General features: G+C 44.3%; 1 protein-coding gene across 10 annotated transcripts in view; it reads right to left on the minus strand.

Annotated features, from left to right (window-relative positions):
- Positions 1–4,952: 4,952 nt before the first annotated feature.
- The window catches only part of C3H4orf19 (chromosome 3 C4orf19 homolog), an 84,641-nt gene continuing 70,525 nt past the window's right edge, over positions 4,953–19,068 (minus strand). For 8 of the 10 annotated variants that reach the window (XM_046657337.1, XM_046657327.1, XM_046657334.1 and 5 more), the window contains 2 exons: positions 7,924–7,977; positions 4,953–6,689 (listed from right to left, as the gene is read on the minus strand). In XM_046657337.1, the coding sequence (XP_046513293.1) occupies positions 5,768–6,689; positions 7,924–7,955 (954 nt within the window). In that variant the 5' untranslated portion in view covers positions 7,956–7,977 and the 3' untranslated portion in view covers positions 4,953–5,767. Of the gene's footprint in view, positions 6,690–7,923; positions 7,978–10,534; positions 11,125–19,068 lie in introns of those variants that run through there. The other 2 variants (XM_046657335.1, XM_046657336.1) reach the window with 2 other exon arrangements.

Here is a 19,068-nt window from a genome sequence, read left to right on the forward strand (position 1 = left end):
CTCATGTTAGTCTGGAATGTGTAGTTTTGATAAGGGAGGCGAGTAAACTTCTTTGTCTACCTTCAGGTCTCTAGGTCATATTTTACCGTAGTTTTACATTAACTATTTCAGAATGTTTAAGAGCAGAAAATACAGAAGTCTCCTAAAAATCAGGCTCAAAGGGTCAGATGAATGGTATCAGGTGTGCGTTTCCACATTTGTTTGCATTCTAAGTGTATGGCTCACACGCATATGTATGCTGGATATGTTGTCAGAAACATTAGTCTTCTGTATTTACGAAGAGCTTTTATAGATAGTTCATTTGAGCTTCTAAATCAGTGGTTTTCAAAGTAGGTTTCACATAACCTAGGGGTGTGAAAAAGATGCTAAAACTCTGATTGATATTTGTTATCTCCTTTTAACATTCTCTATCAAGTATATGATAGCACAAGAGGACAGTACACTTATTTGTAAACATCCTTCTATTAGGGATAAGAGCACAAGATTTTGTATTGATAACTAGTGCAAGATCAAAAAGATGTGTCCATTCCCACTAGAGTCTTAGTGTTTTCTCCAAGTGTGGCTTGAGAATTACCCACATTACCGATGCAGAGGCCAGGGCCTCACCTAGGACCTACAAAATCTGAATCTCTGAGAGGCGAGGCCACAGCATGGCTTTTTTATAAACAAGCACACTGAAATTTGAGAACATCTGCTTTCAACTTTGAGAGGTAGGAATGATCCCCATTTTACCGATGAAGAAACTGAGGCTCAGAAAAGTTAAGAAACTTAAAGTCAAGGTCATACAGCCAGCAAGAGGCACAGGCGGACCCCACCCCTGGTTTATGGGATTAAAGAGGCATGTGTGTGAAGTGCCCGGTAAGTGCTGTGCAGTCTGAACTTCTGAAGACCTGGGAGTCAGGATGCAAGGCTGCGGGTGCTACTATAAAGGCAATCCCCACGTACTTCTCCCATCACCGGGAGCCAAGAGAACAGCGACATCTGAGTCTTACTACACAAACACACATCCTTCTCTCCCAGGATTTTAAAGATTGAGTTTCAGATGACTGAAAAATGTGGTCAGCCAAGTTCTCCACTGCCTGGCCTCAAACTTTGGTTTTCACACAGTTTTTGTCTCAATTTGGGATTAAGGTCCTCAGGGTAACATGGCTTCATTATAGAGACCAAACCTTCACCAGTTGCTCAATTTCTATCCTGTCCACCTTTCCACAGACCACCATAAAGCCTCACTGGTCAACTAGAGCAGGGCAGTCTGAGCGTGAAGAGCATGAAGAAATGTAATTACTTTTCTCCCAAATTCATAGACTTGTGCCTCCACAGCCCTATATTTATACCTTTATTACAACACAATCTCATAATTAGCATTCAGAATCTTAGTTAGCTCCACAACGTCTTCTCAACTATACCGCGAAGCTTTTATTCTTTAACAAATAATGTATTCATCCCCTTCTTGTGACATATACCATCCTAGACCTAGGCAAAAGGCACTTGTTTATTATAGTTGTTTTAGTGGGGAAAAAAATTGCTAATAGTTGACTCTGAGCAACTGACTTTAATGTGCAGGTAAAGAATCATTTGTAATTAGTGTATTTAACAGGGATGCCTAAATTTAGTTTATTTATTTTTTTTGCTGAGGACAATTCACTCTGAGCTAACTTCTGTTGCCAATCTTCCTCTTTTTGCTTGAGGAAGATTGTCCCTGAGCTAACATCTGTGCCAATCCTCCTCTATTTTGTATGTGGGTTGCTGCCATAGCATGGCTGTTGACAAGTGGTGTAGGTCTGCTCCCAGGAACTGAACCTAGGCTGCCAAAGCGGAATGCGCCAAACTTAACCACCAGGTCATAGAGTCGGCCCATACAATGTTATTCTAAAGTGGCTGAGGGTGCTTCAAAAGTCAGTCTGTTTAGATATGTTGACTATAACCTGATACACTGGAGATATCTGGAAAGGTAATAAATAAAGGAGTAATTTATTTCTATCCATAAATTAATAGGGAAAGAATCTACCATAAAAAACAAAGGTCAGCTTCTAAACATCACCAATTCCAAAATAAAGGATTTTAAAATGAATGAGGTTTAATCTAGAGGAAAAAGAATCAAGAATTTCCACATTTTCATTGTAAAGCCTTGTGCAAACGGGAGTTCCCTTGGTAAAGAACAAAATCCAAGTCCAAGACAGGAGGCCATGTTCCTGTGCCTGCACACAGATGACAAAACTAAGGACGTCAGCAGATCCTTGCTCGTGCACTTGCATTTGGCGTCTCCTCAGTTCTTCCTAGGGCCTCCTGCTTGGAGATACTGAGGGGAGAGTTAGGAAGAGAACAGAGAATCTTACCCTTTGGGTCAGAGGCAGAGTGAGGTAGAAAGAGGGACATGGCGAATGGCCAACGGTTGAGTATGGACAAATGGCCGTGTACCAAGAAACCCTGAATTCTCTTCACTCTTTTGGGGATCTGGTGTGACAGTTACAACCATTTGCTACTATCTGCCTTGGAAACTAGGGAGAAACATTTAATTTCATATTTATGTGAGAGTTCAACTTCCCCCAGTAAAAAGTGAAATGTAACTTCTTAGCTCAAGAAACCTCCATGTAATATAGAAATAATCTTAAGTCAAAATCAAGATTTAACATGGTAAATATCCACATGATGCAATTTGCTAAGATGGTGAACTTAGCACCATCTGTCCACTCCTAATCACAGCCAGGGCCTTAATTCAGAGCACCTCTGTGCTGTCAAATCATCCAGACTGTCTGAAAAGGCTCACCACTGTCAGCATCACCCTTCTGATAAGGGGTGGTACTGGGCTGCAGAAAGAAGACACTATATGGAGCAGGATGCTCAGACAGCCGCTAGACAACCTGGTGGATAAAGCTAAAATCTGGAGTTTCTTTGTAACCTGAAGATTCTGACTTTCCTCTGATGTCCTTTGGCGGAGCCTGGATATAGGGTAAAGACAAAAGGAGCCAGGATTGCTTTTTAAAAAACACTTGAAATTCTTGGTCATCTATTAACCTTCTTGAGGCAGTTACTCACACAAAAAGAATCTTTAAAACTTAACAGAGTTATGAATCACGGTGAAATACCGCAGCAGTCCTAAAATGCAAAACCACGTGTACAAATACAGCAGTGTGTTTCTGGGCAAGCGAAAGAGACCTCTGCACCAACGCCTCACTTGTCCCATTTCTTGTCTGAAGTTTCTTCTTCCATCCTTCTATTTTGGAGATACCAGCGGGAAGTTGGGAGGGCTCTGGCTGTCCAGTCCTCCTTCCCCGGGACTTCAAAGGTTTAACTCCTCCTGTCCCATACTAAATGTAAATACTGTCTTTCAACCTTTTGCAAACTGGCTCTATCCCAGGCTTTTATGTTTTGAGGACCTGATGTGGCAGAGATTGTAAGCTGACCATCTCAAAACTCAGTGTCCATTCTCCCCAGTAACTGAATCCTGAATTTATTTGAGAAAGTCATGCACTCACAGAAAGAGAAGTTTTCCTAGCCTTTCTTGCAGCTAGATGTGACTGAGCCACCAGAAGCTGACCAATGAGGTATAAGTGAAAGGAATGAATTACACTTCCAGGAGGTCCTTAAGAGAGAGGGAGTGAGATCTTCTCACTCTTTATTCTTTTTTCTGCATGGAAACCAAATGTAATGACTGGAGTGCCAGCAGCCATTTTGGACCACACAGTGATCTTGAGAAGGAAGCCAAGATGATAGAAGGGGCATGGGTTACTGATACCATGGAACACTCCTGTGCTCATACTGCTACCTCCAGACTTCTTTTACATAAAAGGTAAATAAATCTCTATTTTTATAAGCCATTTATCACATGCAGCTGGACCTAATCCCAACAGATATACTTGGGAAATTGCGGAAGGAATCACTCTGAAATATTAAGCATTGGTGTACCAAACACAATAGCAAACACAATGCAGTTAACAATGCCAGCAGTTCATCTTTTAAGAGCTCTGAGTGACCTTGTACGTAGAGATGGCTTGCCACCAAACGAGCCCAGGGTAATGATTTTTAAGGGTGTCATCTTTAAATATGCTGGATGGCTCAGATATCATGTTTTATGTTGGATACCTACCAAAATGCATTGATGACATTATAACTACTTCACAGTATTCGAGTTTTCAGTTGTGAGGATGTAAAAAAATTTTTAAAGGATTTGTTCTTAACTAATAAGACATCATGTTATTGAGTGCCTACTGTGTACTAGGTACTATGCTAAACATTTGTGTAATCTCATTTAATCTTTACAAGTATATACTATTATTTTATTCTCACTTAACACATGGGCAAGTAGAAGGGATAAATTACTTGCCAAAGGTCGCATGGCAAAACTGGAGATCAAACATAGGCCCGTCAGATTTCAGAGCCTGTGTTATGAAACACTATACTAAAGCATCTTCCATATTTATATTTTTCTAGATACATTCATGCGTTGCATAACGATGTTTCAGTGAATAACAGACCGCATTTACAACAGTGGTCTCATAAGATTAGGACCATACAGCCTAAGGTGTGTAGGAGGCTATACCATCTAGGTTTGTGTAAGTACAATATGATGTTTGCATGACAATGAAATTGCCTAATGACACATTTCTCAGAACATATCCCCATCGTCAACTGATGTATGACTGTGGTCTTGCCCATCCTCTAAATTCTCCAAGAGCCATGTCAGAATGGCTGTGCTTGGTTTACAAATTAGAAGGTCTGAAACCCAGAACGGGCCATTCATCCTAAGGTAAGATTGGCCCTTGTAGAAATGGTGTCAAGAGTATGAACTCCAGGGACAGAGTCAAAGTCATTCTCGGCAAATTGACTTGGCCTCCTCCTCAACTGTCATTTAAGAGTGTAGCTCTTTACATTGAAAGAAACATCAAGGGTCACTGACACTCAGTCTAGGAAAATCAGAACCACCTTTGAGTTAAGACAGACAGACAGCCATATATACTGTTATATTTTAATCAGAATCAGACATTAAATGGCAAAAAACACTCCATAGATCTCTTGGCTGTTCCAAATCTCATCCACTTAAGACCCAAATATGACACAAGCAGTTTTAAGAATGATTTTGACTGGTCTCCCCAATCTCAAAGGAGATTAAAAAGTAATAACATAAAAAAAGTTAAGGTCAAGGTGTCTTAATGTCACAGCTAATGACTAACCATTTGTTTATTGGTGGCTTCTGCTCCACCCTGAAAGCTGCTGACCTGAACCCTGGGTCAAACAAGTGGTTAGTTATTAGTTCCCTGGGTGATTGTCCCTGAAGGTAAGCCATGCTCTGAGGAGGACACATTAGGCACTTTAAATGGGTGTATAGTTACCTTTTCCAGGCTGGGCACAACGTTTGGCTCTCAAAAGCAAAATAAAGAATTTACAGTCAAACAGAATGTTCCGTGAGTCTGCGCCTTTGCGATTATGCCCTGGGATTTCAGCGCCTGCTCCAGATGGCGCAGACGTACTGGGGGAGCTCTGCGAGTTGGCGAGCAGGCTGTTTAATTTCTGCACGTGCTGTGGACACCGGCATAATGGCCCCCTCTGACTTTTAATCTGGTGCCCTGAGAGACAGCCCGGTGCACAGAGCTGCTCTCCATATGAACAAGTGGCGCAGGCGCTCCCACGCATCCGGACAGAGGCTGCATGTAAACAACCGTCAGGCTGCACCAGGGCAGGCTGCAGAGTATCAGTGCTGCGTCTAAGGAGCAATGTACCCCACGTGCCCACAGGACACTAGCTTATTTGCCTGTACAGATCCCCTCCCCTAATCTGCCTCATCCACATCTTCTCCTGCAGTCGCCGCTTCTAAAGCCGCCAGGGCTTCCGCCACTGCCGCGTCCTCGTCTGCCATCTCCCCACTCCCGTCTCCAGTGGAGCCAAGGTCGTCCTCCCACCTGTTTCTCGAATCGACCACAGGCACGGGCTGAGCAGGATCCTCTTCTTTAAAGTAGACACTTAAAACTTCCGTTGCCACGGCCTCGTTTAAGGAATCCCAGCTTCTCTTCCTGGAGAAGGGCATGTTCGAACCGTGCTCCCCCACGCTGGGGTGGGTTTCCTCCTGGGGCTCCTCCGCAGTATGGCTCTTGAAAAGATAATCTTTCTCTTCATGATCAACGTTGTCTACAGCTGAGCCCCAAAGATGAGGGTAATCTGGGGCTGGTATCTGGAGGACGTGGTCTTGTACTTCCAAGGCAGGGTGTTCTGCTTTGGAAGGAGCTCTGGAGTCTCCATTTTGGATGACTCTGGTCTCCTCTGAGCCCGGCAGCACACAGTTCTGTTCCCCCGCGCCCCCTTCTTCAAGGAAGGGTTGAGCTGGGTGAATGCTGTTTGAGGTACTGGCCCAGGAGCCCCAGTTACCCTGGTGGGGCCCAGGATCCCCAGTGGGTGGCAAAGCAGCAACAGGGCCAATGCCATTGATGGCACCATCAGTCTTCTCTGCACAGTGTCCCCCTCCGGTGTCCTCCTGAGGGAGCAGTCCTTGGTGAGGCCAAGGCTCCTGTGGACCAGCTGTTCTGTTTCTGCTTGCCGTCCTCTTCAAGCCCTCACCCTGAAGGTCGTTTGTATGCACCAGGACTTCGCTGCTCTGCTTCCCTTTTAATTTAACAGTGTCATCTTCATCCAACTTGCAGCTGTTCACTTCGTTGACATAGCCAGGGGAGGGCACTTGAACTGGATCAAAGAGATAGCTGGGGGTGAGAATAATGAAGATCAGTTAGGTTAATTCTTAATTAACTTTATTTATTAATAACTAACTTTCATTATTAATACTACTACAGGCTCTGCTTCTTTCTACTATTTCTGTTAACTTAATTTCTGTGATCAGTTACTCTTTTAAGCCTATATGTTTGTCTAAATCAAATAGACATAGTTGGTATAAAAATGTTCTACCACTGGAAATAGATCTTAAGAAAAGATCCAAAGAGGACAGGAAGACAGTAAAGTGCAAAGTGGGTCATGGAATTTAAAAACAAAAAATATGACCAATAACAGGAAAACAAGTGGTTAGGTACGGATGGTACATCCCCTCAATGGAATATTACACAGCCATTCAAACAATAAATATGGGGGCCAGCCCGGTGGTGCAGTGGTTAAGTTCCACATTCTGCTTTGGTGGCCTGGAGTTCGCCAGTTGGGATCCCAGGTGAGGACCTACGCACCGCTTATCAAGCCATGCTGTGGCAGGCATCCCACATATAAAGTAGAAAAAGATGGACATGGATGTTAGTTCAGGGCCAATCTTCCTCAGCAAAAAGAGGAATCTTCCTCAAAAAAAACCAAAACAAGGATATGAAGTCTGGACTGGCATGAAAGATACTTATAACAAATATTTACTACAATAAATGTTTTTTGAATAAAGCCTAACAGCACATTATGATTACAATAGAGTAACATTTATATGTGTGTGTGTGTATGTGTATGGACAACAGATATAGGTACACAGATATGGAATAGAAGTAGAATAATAAAGTTTTATTTGTTAAGGAAGCAAAATCATCGGTTAACTTTTTCCCTTTATTTTATGCAGAATTCTATTCGTGTTAACCAAATTTTTACGAAATAGAATCTGGAGGAAATTAGAAACACATATGTGCCTGGGCGATTTATTTTCAGTGACACCATTTCAGGCATCCTCTGAAACCCAAGCTTTTCTTTGTGTTAAAGCTCTCTAGAGAAATGTAAATTCAACCCAAACCAAAGTCAGTCTCAGAGCACACTGGTGCTCCCAGCACGCTTTGAGCAGTGAGCCAAAAGTTAAAAAACCTCGGCCACATGTCCTTTTAAATGATATCAAAGCAGTTCCAAAGGCTCAACTTCCTGGCAGTGCTGGCCGTGCCCCATGCAGGATGCATGCACTGAATCCACCTAGGGTCTTTAAAGTGATTCCCATGGATTCCGGAGGAGGTGTTTTTCCAACTTTACCTTTGTATCATTTTACAGCACCTGCACCCCATCTGGATTACTTTTTGTTACCATCTGGAAAAGAGAGTGTAAAAAGGAGAGAACACAGTGAATCACATTTTAATAGGAATTAGTTTGCTTTTTCTTTCCTAGACACTCAAAGTCAGTAGAGTGACAATTTTTGGCAAAATGGCAACACGTGGGTCAGGGAGGGCATTGGTTACTGGGAACACCTTCATGTATCTAAAACCATGGATTCAGAGTTCTCGAACATTCACTGACACTTGTCTCTGTGCCAGACCCTTTCCCCAACCCTGGGAATTATGTATGTCATCCCCATTTTGCAAATGAGGTAATAGAGGCCAAAGGTGGGACTGAAAAGGATCTGTGTGTTTTCTGTTCCATTGCTTTCAACTGGGCACCCGGGAACACAACCAGGGTGCAGCCCACTGGGCAGCAGCAGGAGGTGGAAGAGAGCGGAGAGGAGTCCTGGCCAGGAGATTAGCGGCTCAAGTATGAAAGGACATCAGGATAAGGCAGCTGGTCAATGTGCTCCATGATACAGACCTGGGGAGGTTACAGCCAGAGTCATCATCACAAGCTCAGCCTGGACCAAACTGCTCCTGTTTTGCCTTTCCCATCACTGGGCTGATCTAGGCTTTGACCCATGGAGCTGACTCTCTTGCAGCTCAAGGACATGTTCCTTTGGGCTTCCTGGTGGCAGATGAACTCAGCTCTGTTCTTCTCTCATTTCCCACCCAGCCACTGTCTCTCATCCTTCCCCAAGTTGCATTTTTTTTCTGATAATCTCCCTCTGAATAAAATCTTCTCTTCATGTCAAACTGACTACGTTGTTCTGGTTTTTCCTCTGAAAACCCTAAAAATTAGGAATCTTTAAGTAGTTCTCCATTTCTAATGTCTACAACTTTTGAAAAGACAAGCTAATAACAGAACCTAAAGCTCCAGACCCTTTGTCTCCATCAGACACATGCACTAGGAAGAGAGAGACATCCATTACTGGCCACCTCCCCTGTTTGCTCTCCTTCCTTCCTTCAATCATGGATGAATTCCCAGGATCCTTCTTCATAAGCCTTTACCCAGAGAGAACGCAGCTGTGATTTTTAGAAGTATAGATTGGCTGGCTGCTTACAGGGGACTGGGTTTACTTGACACATAAAATCCACAGATGACTCCCTGTAGAGGGTTGAAAAACGGTCCCCCAAAAGACATCCACATCTTAATCTCTGGAACCTGTGAATTCTACCTCATATGGCAAAAAAAGAGAAGTCTCTTCAGATGTGATTACAGATCTGGGGAGATCTGCCTGGATTATCGGGTTCGGAGCCCAGCTCTGCCTCTTACTGGCTGTGTGACTTTGGACCTCAGCTATACCATCTGTGAATGGGGATGATATATCTACCAGATGGTGGCGTTGGGTATTAGGTGCGTTAATATTCCTGATAAACATCCACTTATTACTCAGCCCTGTTTGAATACAGCATGTTACAAAAAAAACTTTAAAAAGATGGAGACTTGCACCTAAGAAAGAAGTAATCTACATACGCACGCAAACAAAAGCATTAACAATACCAAGTACTACTTGTTTCTGGAATAAGGGCCAAATGGCATATTTCTGTCAATTGTGGCACCAAGTGAAAGACACAAACCCCAAGTGCAACAACAGTTCCACAGAGAGAGAAATCACTGGGGCTTAGCCAGCAATACGTGTGCACAACCTTGTCTTTCTCCAAAGCATTCTCAATTAAAAGAGCCCATTTCCAAAGCCCATTTTATGTCTATTTTCTGGGAACAATTCATAATTCAACTGAATGAATGGGACAGACAAAGAGAATCGTGTGCACCTCCTCCACTCAATCAACCGCCCCCTGCCCCCGGCTCCCTGCTCCCCTGACCCCACCCTCCCTGCCCCCCCACCAGCCTGCTCTAAAATCCTACCCCTTGCAACACGTGCAGTGCTTCTGTTTATCTTGGACTCTGTTTAAAAAAACAATCAGCCAGGAGGAGAGGTGGCAAAAAAAAAAAAAAGAAAGAAAGAAAAGTCGAAGAAAAGGGAAAAAGGGCTTTGAAGTGTTTGAGAGGGCAGACTGTGGGTCATAATAACATAATTGAAGCAATCGTGAAATATCACTCATTGAAAAATATCAGATCAACTTTAGGATGGTGAATTCAAGAGCCATAGGTGGGGAAGGTTTTCTTCTGAAAAAAAGAAAGAAACAGGCACATCTTGAGGGGCACCTTGTTCCCAGAGTCTCAGAGGCTGCCCAAGGTGGACCTTGGGGAACCCTCGCCAGGCTGGAGCTGGACAGCCTGTGCCCACCCTCTGCTGCTGTGGCTGTGGCCACGCGAGCGACGTGCACGGAAACGAGATGACTGCTGAGATGTAAGAGCCCAACTTGAGAACTACCACTTCCTTGTTTGTTCCAGAATTTACACATCATCTGTGGCTTTTAGGCTCCCCTCCTCCTCACCTCCAGGAAAACCACAGGATCTATATTTTTCTTCAAAGCCATGTAACTATAAAGGATGTTTTGATGGTTCTCCCCTTTAAGGATCAATTTCGCTTCTCCCCTCACTGCCTCCCTCAGGGCACACCACATGGGTTCCTACAGACCTGGTCCTGTACCTGAGGGCCACGCTCTGCGCCAGCCTCGGCTCAGCGCCTTGGAGACAGCCTCTTCCTGGTTAGAAGTTCTGCCCTCTCACCTCGCTCTCCTTCCCCAGCGACATTCCTTCTCTCAATGAGACAGACTCTAACGTCTGAGGCTGTGTGACTGCTGACGAACAGGGTGGGGACTAACGTATTTACACGCAACCTCTGCCTGCCCGTACCAATTATTCTTCCTTATATGATGATTCCTGATATCAAATTCAGTTTATTTCTCTTTTTATATGTCACTCCCACATCCGCATCTTGTTTTTAGTGAGAAGTTCTCCCATTTCCAGGTGCAAAAAGGAAATACTTCTTGTCCAATGTGATACATGGAAATGGGGGTAAAAATAAATGCTCTTTTGAAGTAAGGTTGAGTTCAAAATGGGCAGTCTGTCCACTTTCTCTCCCCCTCCCACTTTGACAACAGCTTAAAGGTGAGAATTCAGTTGTCTGGTGCCCTTTATTACGAGCAGAATCAAAAATTTGCTTTCTCTTTGGAGTACAAAAAAGAAATAGAGAAGCAAAGGGCAAATCTTTCGCACCCATCATCTGGTTTACACAGGGGAAAAGCAAATACCATTAGGATGGTGTGTCCACCACCGCTGGCGCCTGTCCGCTCCTGGAGTCCTGTGTTGGGGGTTGACTCTGTGCAGTGTTTTGTGTTGAAATTAAACAGTTCTGTGTTTGAAGATGGACATGCTAACGCCCTGTCAGTTGCTAGTCAAGTCTCCTTGCTGGAAAATCCTGTTTCACAAGGGGGGTAGTGATGGAGGTGGGGGAAGTGGGGAGACCAGGGAGAGCCAGGAGTGTTCTATCCAGGCAGAGAAACTACTGAGTGTTCATCAGGAAGACAAGGGAATACAGAAAAGCCTGCACCCAGCTGGAAAGGGCTGCCTTTTGATAGTGATGGTCCTAAAGAATGACAAGTACAGGTCAAAAGGACACAGGAACCAGATCATAGGGGTTCGACCGGCCAAATCTGGAGCGACTGGAGCAGCAAGATAAATAGTACTGATATAAAGGATTGTAATCCACTGAATAAAACAAGCTATGAATCCACACTGATATACAGGCAGGTGCTGCATAAGAACATTTTGGTCAATGACAGACTGCATTGTGCTAGGATGGGGGTCTCGTAAAATTAATACCATATCGCCTAGGTGTGTAGCAGGCTGCACCATCGAGGCTTGTGTAAGTACACTCCATGATGTTTGCACAACCATGAAATCGCCTAATGACACATTTCTCAGAACATATCCCCGTCGTTAAGTGACACATAACTATAAATTTAAAAAACGGAAGGCCCTGCCTTAGAGACAGAAAGCCAGCAAACAAACACACAAGGAATACTGGAACTAGAAAAATCACCATGTGACAACCATCCTAACAATAACTGATTCAAGCAAGAATCATGCCGGGACTAAGGGGTGAAAGTTTGAGAAGAATGGGATACTTAGTCTCAAAGCATCTGCCCACCACATGCTTAAGGGTAAAATAGTATCTTTACAGCGGAGACACCTGGCACAAAGCACCTTAAATAGTCAAAGGTAACATTGCCAGTCATGAGATAACCAGCAGCATGTGCCTCTGATGTGATGCACTGAGAACTCAGCATCACTTCTGTGGTTTTCCTGCCTAAAGAGCATAACCCGGACTGAAGCAGGAGGCAACATCGGTCAAACCCAAAATGAGGGCTATTCTGTAAAACAACTGGTCTTTACTCAAAAAAATGTACTACTATGAAAAACAAAGAGCGAGGAACTATTCTAGATTAAAGGAGATTAAAGAGGCATGACAACTGAATGCAATGCATGATCTTTCTGCTAAAAGTCATTACTGACACAAATAGTAAAATCTGAATAAGGTCCGTAGACTAGGTAGTAGTCCCAAATCACTGTTAATTTCCTGGTTTTGATCACTGTACTGTGGTTATATGAGAAAATGCCCTTGTTCTTAGGAAATACACAGTGAAGTATTTAAGAGTAAGGGGCACGGTATCTGTAACTTACAATTCAGAAAAAAATTGTGCGTGTGTGTGTGTGTGTGTGTGTGCATATCTAGAGAAAGAGAAGAATAAAGCAAATGTGATAAATGTTAACATTTGGGGACCATAAGCAGAGGACATATGGGACTTTTTTGTACTCTTCTTGCAACTTTTCAGGAAGTCTGATATAATGTCAAAATTAAAAATTAAAAGAAAAAAGTGGGAAATTTTTTAAAAAGCACTAATCTAATGTCAGTTCTTGTTCTGCCTGTCCCTGGGCTAGGACTTCAGACCCACAGGAAATCCCTGATTCTAAGCTCTTCCTATACAGAAGCATGTGGGGAAGAGTCTTGCAGGAAGGAGCGCCTCAGAAGCCCACCAACCTTTCTGAATTTAGCTGTCATGCTGAGTATGTCCTGATGACCTTTACTCAATCGCCAGCCCCAGGCACTTGAACTTTGAAGGCCAAGAAGGTATGGTTCCTGCCCACAGGCTGCCCCATCTTAGAGGGGGACTTGCAGTCTCGCACTTGGTGTCAGCCGTCTGCCTCCTCTACTAAACACAAGCTCCTCACAGGCAATGCCTGACCCAGCGCAGCATCCAGCTCACACAGGGCACTTCCTATTTGTTATTCAAACGAAGGAATGATGGGCATGTGACAGGTGCGAATGAATGAGTGATGCGGATGAGTTTTTCTACGTTGTTCCCATAGAGCGTCTACCCCTTTCCATGAGCAAATCCCACACTACCCAGTGGTCCAAAAAGCAAGCGTGGGAGCTGAGAGAGAAGGAAAGACTGCGGCTCCTTCTTCCCCGCTGGGGAAATAGCAAAACCTCCATTGTGCAATTCCAAGCGTCAGAAATGTTCTGCTTCCAGGGTTCTATGTGACGAGCTTTTAAAGAAGCTGCTGGGAAGTGGTTTGAGCTTATAGAAGTTGGAGTTACTTGGAAGAGAGACACAATAAAATTAAACACTTAAATTTCAACTCCACTTTGAAAAACCAACCTGCCAATGTTTAGAAAACAGTCCAGGATTCCATGTAACCTGGCCAGTAGGGCAAGTGGACAAATATTTAGTGAGTTGCTTCTGGGTAACTGAGCTCCTGGTCTCAAGAGGAATGAAGGAAAATAACTACCAGGCGCTTTATAGAAGGAATTAGAGACTGCCTGCCCATCTTCACAGATGGTACTGCATCTATGATTGAAAAGGAGCAGGAAGATATATTCTTTTTTTGAACATTTGGGAAGCATTTCTTTCTTTTTTGTGTGTGTGAGGAAGATTGGCCCTGAGCTTACATCTGTTGCTCACCTTCCTCTTTTTTTTTTTCTTTTCTCCCCAAAGCTCCAGTGCATAGTTGTATATCCTAGTTGCAGGTCATTCTAGGTCTTCCATGTGGGATGCCGCCAGAGCACGGCTTGATGAGCAGTGTACAGGTTCGTGCCCAGGATCTGAACCGGTGAACCCCGGGCTGCTGAAGCGGAACACGTGAACTAACCATTCAGCCACAGGGCTAGCCCTAGAAGGTACATTCTTGACTACCCAATCAATTTCCTCAGCAGAACTATTTCCTCCTTTCTGGGCTGGCTTTGAAAACTCCCCAGGACAATTTTTTTCTGGTATGTTTCCTTTTCTCCTAAAGAAACTGAGCTTCATTGATTTTGGAGAACCTGAGAGACTCTATGAAGACCTTTATCATCAGCACCTTCTCACAGTCCATTTTACGCCTTCTCAATAGTCCATGTGCTACAACATACGTGCTAACATCACCGAGAACTGGGTTTGATGGGATATTTCTGTGCAGAGATGTGTCTGCAGGTCCCCTCCCCAAAGGGTTCCCTGGTCAAACAGGTTTGCGAACAGCAGAGATGAAAGGGGAACACATCCACGGTCATGAAAAGGGACTCATCTACTTTGCTTAACCCAGTATTTTCCAAAATCATTTCACCACAGAACCTTTTCTTTGTTTCCATAAAAGACTTATTAACAACCAATAAAACTTGTGTTTTGTGGAATATTTTGGGAAAAACAATTGTCAAAATGACAGTCCTATTTATCGGGGGGAGTTTTGTGCCCCAAACGAATAGTGTGAGGTGGCATTTGGCGCACTCAGCCAGGCAGTCTGTGCCTGGTATAAGAAATCTGCGTCCCAGCCACGGCTTCCTCACCAACTGCACACACGTGGGAAAGCTGTCTAAGCTCTTCATTCCTCAGTTTCTTTATCTGCAAAATGAGTCCACGGCATAAAAGCTCTCTTCGAAATCTAACAATCTAAATGATGAAGCAGGGAAGAAGGGGCTCTGTCCAACTCGGCTTCACACTGTTATCTCATGGAATCCTGAGGCCTCCCCAACAAGACAGGCACCAGTATGACCCTTTTGCACGCGGGGAACCCTGCTCAACGGTTTGTACATTTCCGCATTGCGATACCGCTGAGGAGTGTCTGGGTCCTAAGTCCACACACACCCCAACCCATGATCCTGATGGAATGCAAAAAGCTAGGCTTTTGGAGATGAACACGATGCAGTCTATACAGAAACTGAAATACAATAATGTACACCTGAAATTTACACAGTGTTATATACTAATGTGACCTCAACTAAAATAATTTTTTTTAAAAAAACCTCCCTCCCATTTCTTCCTCTCAGGCCCCAAGTTCTCCGTCTCATTCCCTCAGGTCTGCAGCTCTTCGGGAGAGGTCTCCTCAGCCTCTTTGCCAGGAGGAACTGCTGACCGATGTCCTGGAGAGTTGCGATTGGGAGAGTGTGTGTGTAACAGCAGCGTCCCTGAGAGGGATGAGGACTCAGATCAGGGGGTGAGGGTGGAGGAGGGGCATCTGCTAGACCCTCTTTTCTGCTGGAATGGTCTAGGGGGAGGTGCACGCTACTGGGCTGGAGGGCTCCCAGTGGGTCCCTGAGCACCGGCTGGTGACCCTTGGCCTCCTGGCACATGTGCATTTTAATAGGAAACCATGCAAAAAGTTTTCAGCAGCCAAAGCAATCAGTCTCTAGGGTGAAAGGTCAGAGTTACAGTTGGTATTTCTCAATGAAAGGCTGCGCTGGGCCACTCAAATTGCGCCATTTAAAGCCTGCCTCCCTGGCCCTTCCCCAGGCTGGCCTTGCCAGTGTGTTCACTGGAGAAGGGCGTCTACACTGATCCTACGGTGCTTCCATTGCATGAACTCTGCGGAACAAGCCAAGTCCTGGTCCTATGACTTTACTGCTGCTGGGGTCACAGGATTCTGGATGTCTGCGTTGAAGGTGGAAACAAGACTTTTTTTTACCACAGTGAATAATGCCATTCCATTGTTTCTTGCTGTGGTCCTTATACTAGTGTATTACAATCATGTTGATGGATCTTAAAAACATTTCATACGGCTCTTTCCTCTCTCTATTCAACATCTGATACCATTTTTCCCCTTTTCTTTTTTCCTTCTTTCTGTTTTTCTTCTCCCCAAAGGCCGCCAGTGCATAGCTGTATATTCTAGTTGTGAGTGCCTCTGGCTGTGCTATGTGGGATGCCGCCTCAGCACGGCCGATGAGCAGTGCTAGGTCTGCGCCCAGGATCTGAACTGGCCAAACCCTGGGCTGCTGAAGCCAAGTGCGTGAACTTAATCACTCGGCCACGGGGCCGGCCCCTTCCCCGCTTTTCTGATATAGTAATTAGTTTGCTGTCCTTAAGACAGATGTTTCATGAATGGTCACAGTTGTTATGCTGTGTCTTCAGTGATTCCACAAGTCTCCACTGACACCCTGGTATGACCAGGCACTGTGCTGGGTTCTGCAGATAGAACGGCATCCCAGACATGCCCTGAGAGCACTTACAGTCTTGAGTGCGCATGTGTATGTGAGTGTGTGTGGTGGGGGTGGGGTATACGTGTGGAGTGGGATGGAATTTATATAAACATTTGAGAAGATTCATCACATCACACCAGCAATTCAGCACACTGGTTAAATGAGGCATTTAGGGTCAGAGTTGTGGGTTTCAATTTTACCTCCACCACTACTTAGCTTTGTGACCTCTAGGCAAATTTCTCAGCCTCTGTGGCCTTTGGTTGTCTAATCTGCAAAATGGGAATGATAACAGTTCCTGCTTGTCGGGACATTTTAGAAATTAAATGAGACAAAAGTATCTAAGGCATTTACTATAATGTCTGGCATCCCGCCAGCACTTATTAATAATTATAAGTAGTTAACATTTGAGTGTTTACTATGTGTCAAGTGCTGTCTTAGGAACCTTCTTGTATTCATTCATTTCAACTTTACAACAATCCTTTAAGGTGGGAACCAGTATTTTACAGATAAGTAAATGGATATAAAAGTTAGAAAGTATAGCTTTTAATGCTGTTGTTATTGTTTTCATTATTCTTATTTCCTGATTATATTATATATAATTATTATATATTACATAATGCTATATATTTATAATGCTTCCTATTATATTAATTAATATGTCTTGTTAGGTTTTTTTTTTTTAACGAAGATTAGCCCTGAGCTAACATCTGCTGCCAATCCTCCTCTTTTTGCTGAGGAAGACTGGCCCAAGCTACCATCTGTGCCCATCTTCCTCTACTTTATATGTGGGACACCCACCACAGCATGGCGTGCCAAGCCGTGCCGTGTCCGCACCCAGGATCCGAACTGGCGAACCCCAGGCCACCGAAGCGGAATGTGCACACTTAACCGCTGCGCCACCAGGGCGGCCCCAGGTTCTGTTGTCTTTTGAGTCCACTGGATTACACAGGAAGCAGCAGCTTGTGGTCCAGTAGCATTAGCAAAGGGGAACTGGATCCTCTTGATTTGGACTTGGACAGAATTTCATAGGTGTGGTTCCAAGTATTCACCACCAGATGGCACTATATAGTGGTTATTTAATGTCAAGGAAGGGACTTGGTATGGGAAAGCCCTCAGACACATGAGAATTCGTGCACAAATAACATAGGTGCTTTGCCATGTGGCAAAGTTAGGGAGTAGGTGATATGGTAAATATTTCAGACAGTTACTGTCACTTTCAAGTCCTGGTGGCCATGGCACCACCATATGGCACGGCCTCCTCCAGCTCTGGCCAGGTATAGGATTTATTCTGTAGTCTGGCCAGACCACGGTGGGGTCAAAAGGCTCCTACGATTCTATGGGGCCCTCTTTTGACACAATGACTGCACATCGAACCCCTAAATGGGAGATTCTGGGTTGTTCTCTCCAACCTGTATGTCTGGACAATAATTCTATGGAAGAGGCTGGGAGAGGAAGGAGTATGTGGGGTATAGAGGGGTCCAGGTCCTCCCCCTGGGTTAGATATGATGCTGCTGGGCCTGTCCAACTGGCTGTTCCTCCCTTGTGACCATCCTTGTGGTTGAACCCCCCTCCCCCCATCCCCATGGGCTGCCCCATGGTAAGAGCTGGTCTTGGGGTTCCATCTTCTGGATAAGGGTATAGGGCCATGAATTAGGAAGTAAAGATAAAGCCACAAAATAAATATAGCCAAATTTGAATTTTATGGGGGGGAAGAAGCTCATTATTTAAAATAAATTCAGAATATTGTGTTTGAAAAGGCAAAATTTGCATGAATTATTGGAATTAAACAGAAGGCATATAGAAATTTTCAAGTTCTATTAGTAGCTTGTGGTCAGCCATCTAGACACCTCGCCAGTCCCCTCAGATCCTCCTGTACACTTGGTGGGAACTATTTTAGGGAAAAAGTTTGGAGCTGTGCTCCTGTTCTCTGGACTGTAAATTCCTGGGAGTAGGCTCCTGTCTGAAGCAGATGAGATGCAATTCATTAATGAATAAAGACTGGGGTATACACATGGTAGGGGTGGCGATCCTGGTGGACACAGAGGGCACAGGGTCCGTAAGGAATCCTCCTGGGTCTGAGTGGGCCCAATAGCTGGCACTTCTGACAAGCTCCCAGGTGGTGCTGATACTGCTGGCTGGGGGCCACACTTTGGGAACCAGTGCCTTACTGCTGTAAGGAAGTCAGGGCAGTTCAGGCCTCTTTGCTTTGCTATGTTGCTGCTTGGTCCAGGTGAGCTTTACTTGAAGGGGGAGGACTAACATCCTAAGAACTTGGGAAGTTCCTGGCAATAGTGAGGCAGCTCCCATCACCACTGGCTCTTCTTGGTGGCAAATGATATGGCCCAAACCTAGTTGGCTGGAACATAATTTTATGTTGGTTAGAAATAATATTGGTCAGAAACTAATACCTGCAGTCACTATTCCCAATCTCAGCCCCAGTTAGTATAGTTTTCCAATCCTCTTAAGTTTCTAAAAATTCTGTGTTTTTCAAAATTTGTTTTTAAACACTTTCTAATTTACGGTGCTTTTTATCCTTCTCTATGGGGGCTGTGGCAGGGAAAAGTTAACATAACCAAATGTCTAGTAATATGGGATCAATTTAAACAACCTAAATGTTTACTAATTGGGGAATGGTTGGAATAAACCTAAGACATTGGCTAGTCCACTGTCTGTCTGCTCTTAGATCCGTCCTCACCTCTCCCTGCTCGCTCATTTTCTCA

The sequence above is a fragment of the Equus quagga genome, chromosome 3 (genome assembly GCF_021613505.1).
Source record: "Equus quagga isolate Etosha38 chromosome 3, UCLA_HA_Equagga_1.0, whole genome shotgun sequence".
In the NCBI taxonomy this organism is placed as follows: domain Eukaryota; kingdom Metazoa; phylum Chordata; class Mammalia; order Perissodactyla; family Equidae; genus Equus; species Equus quagga.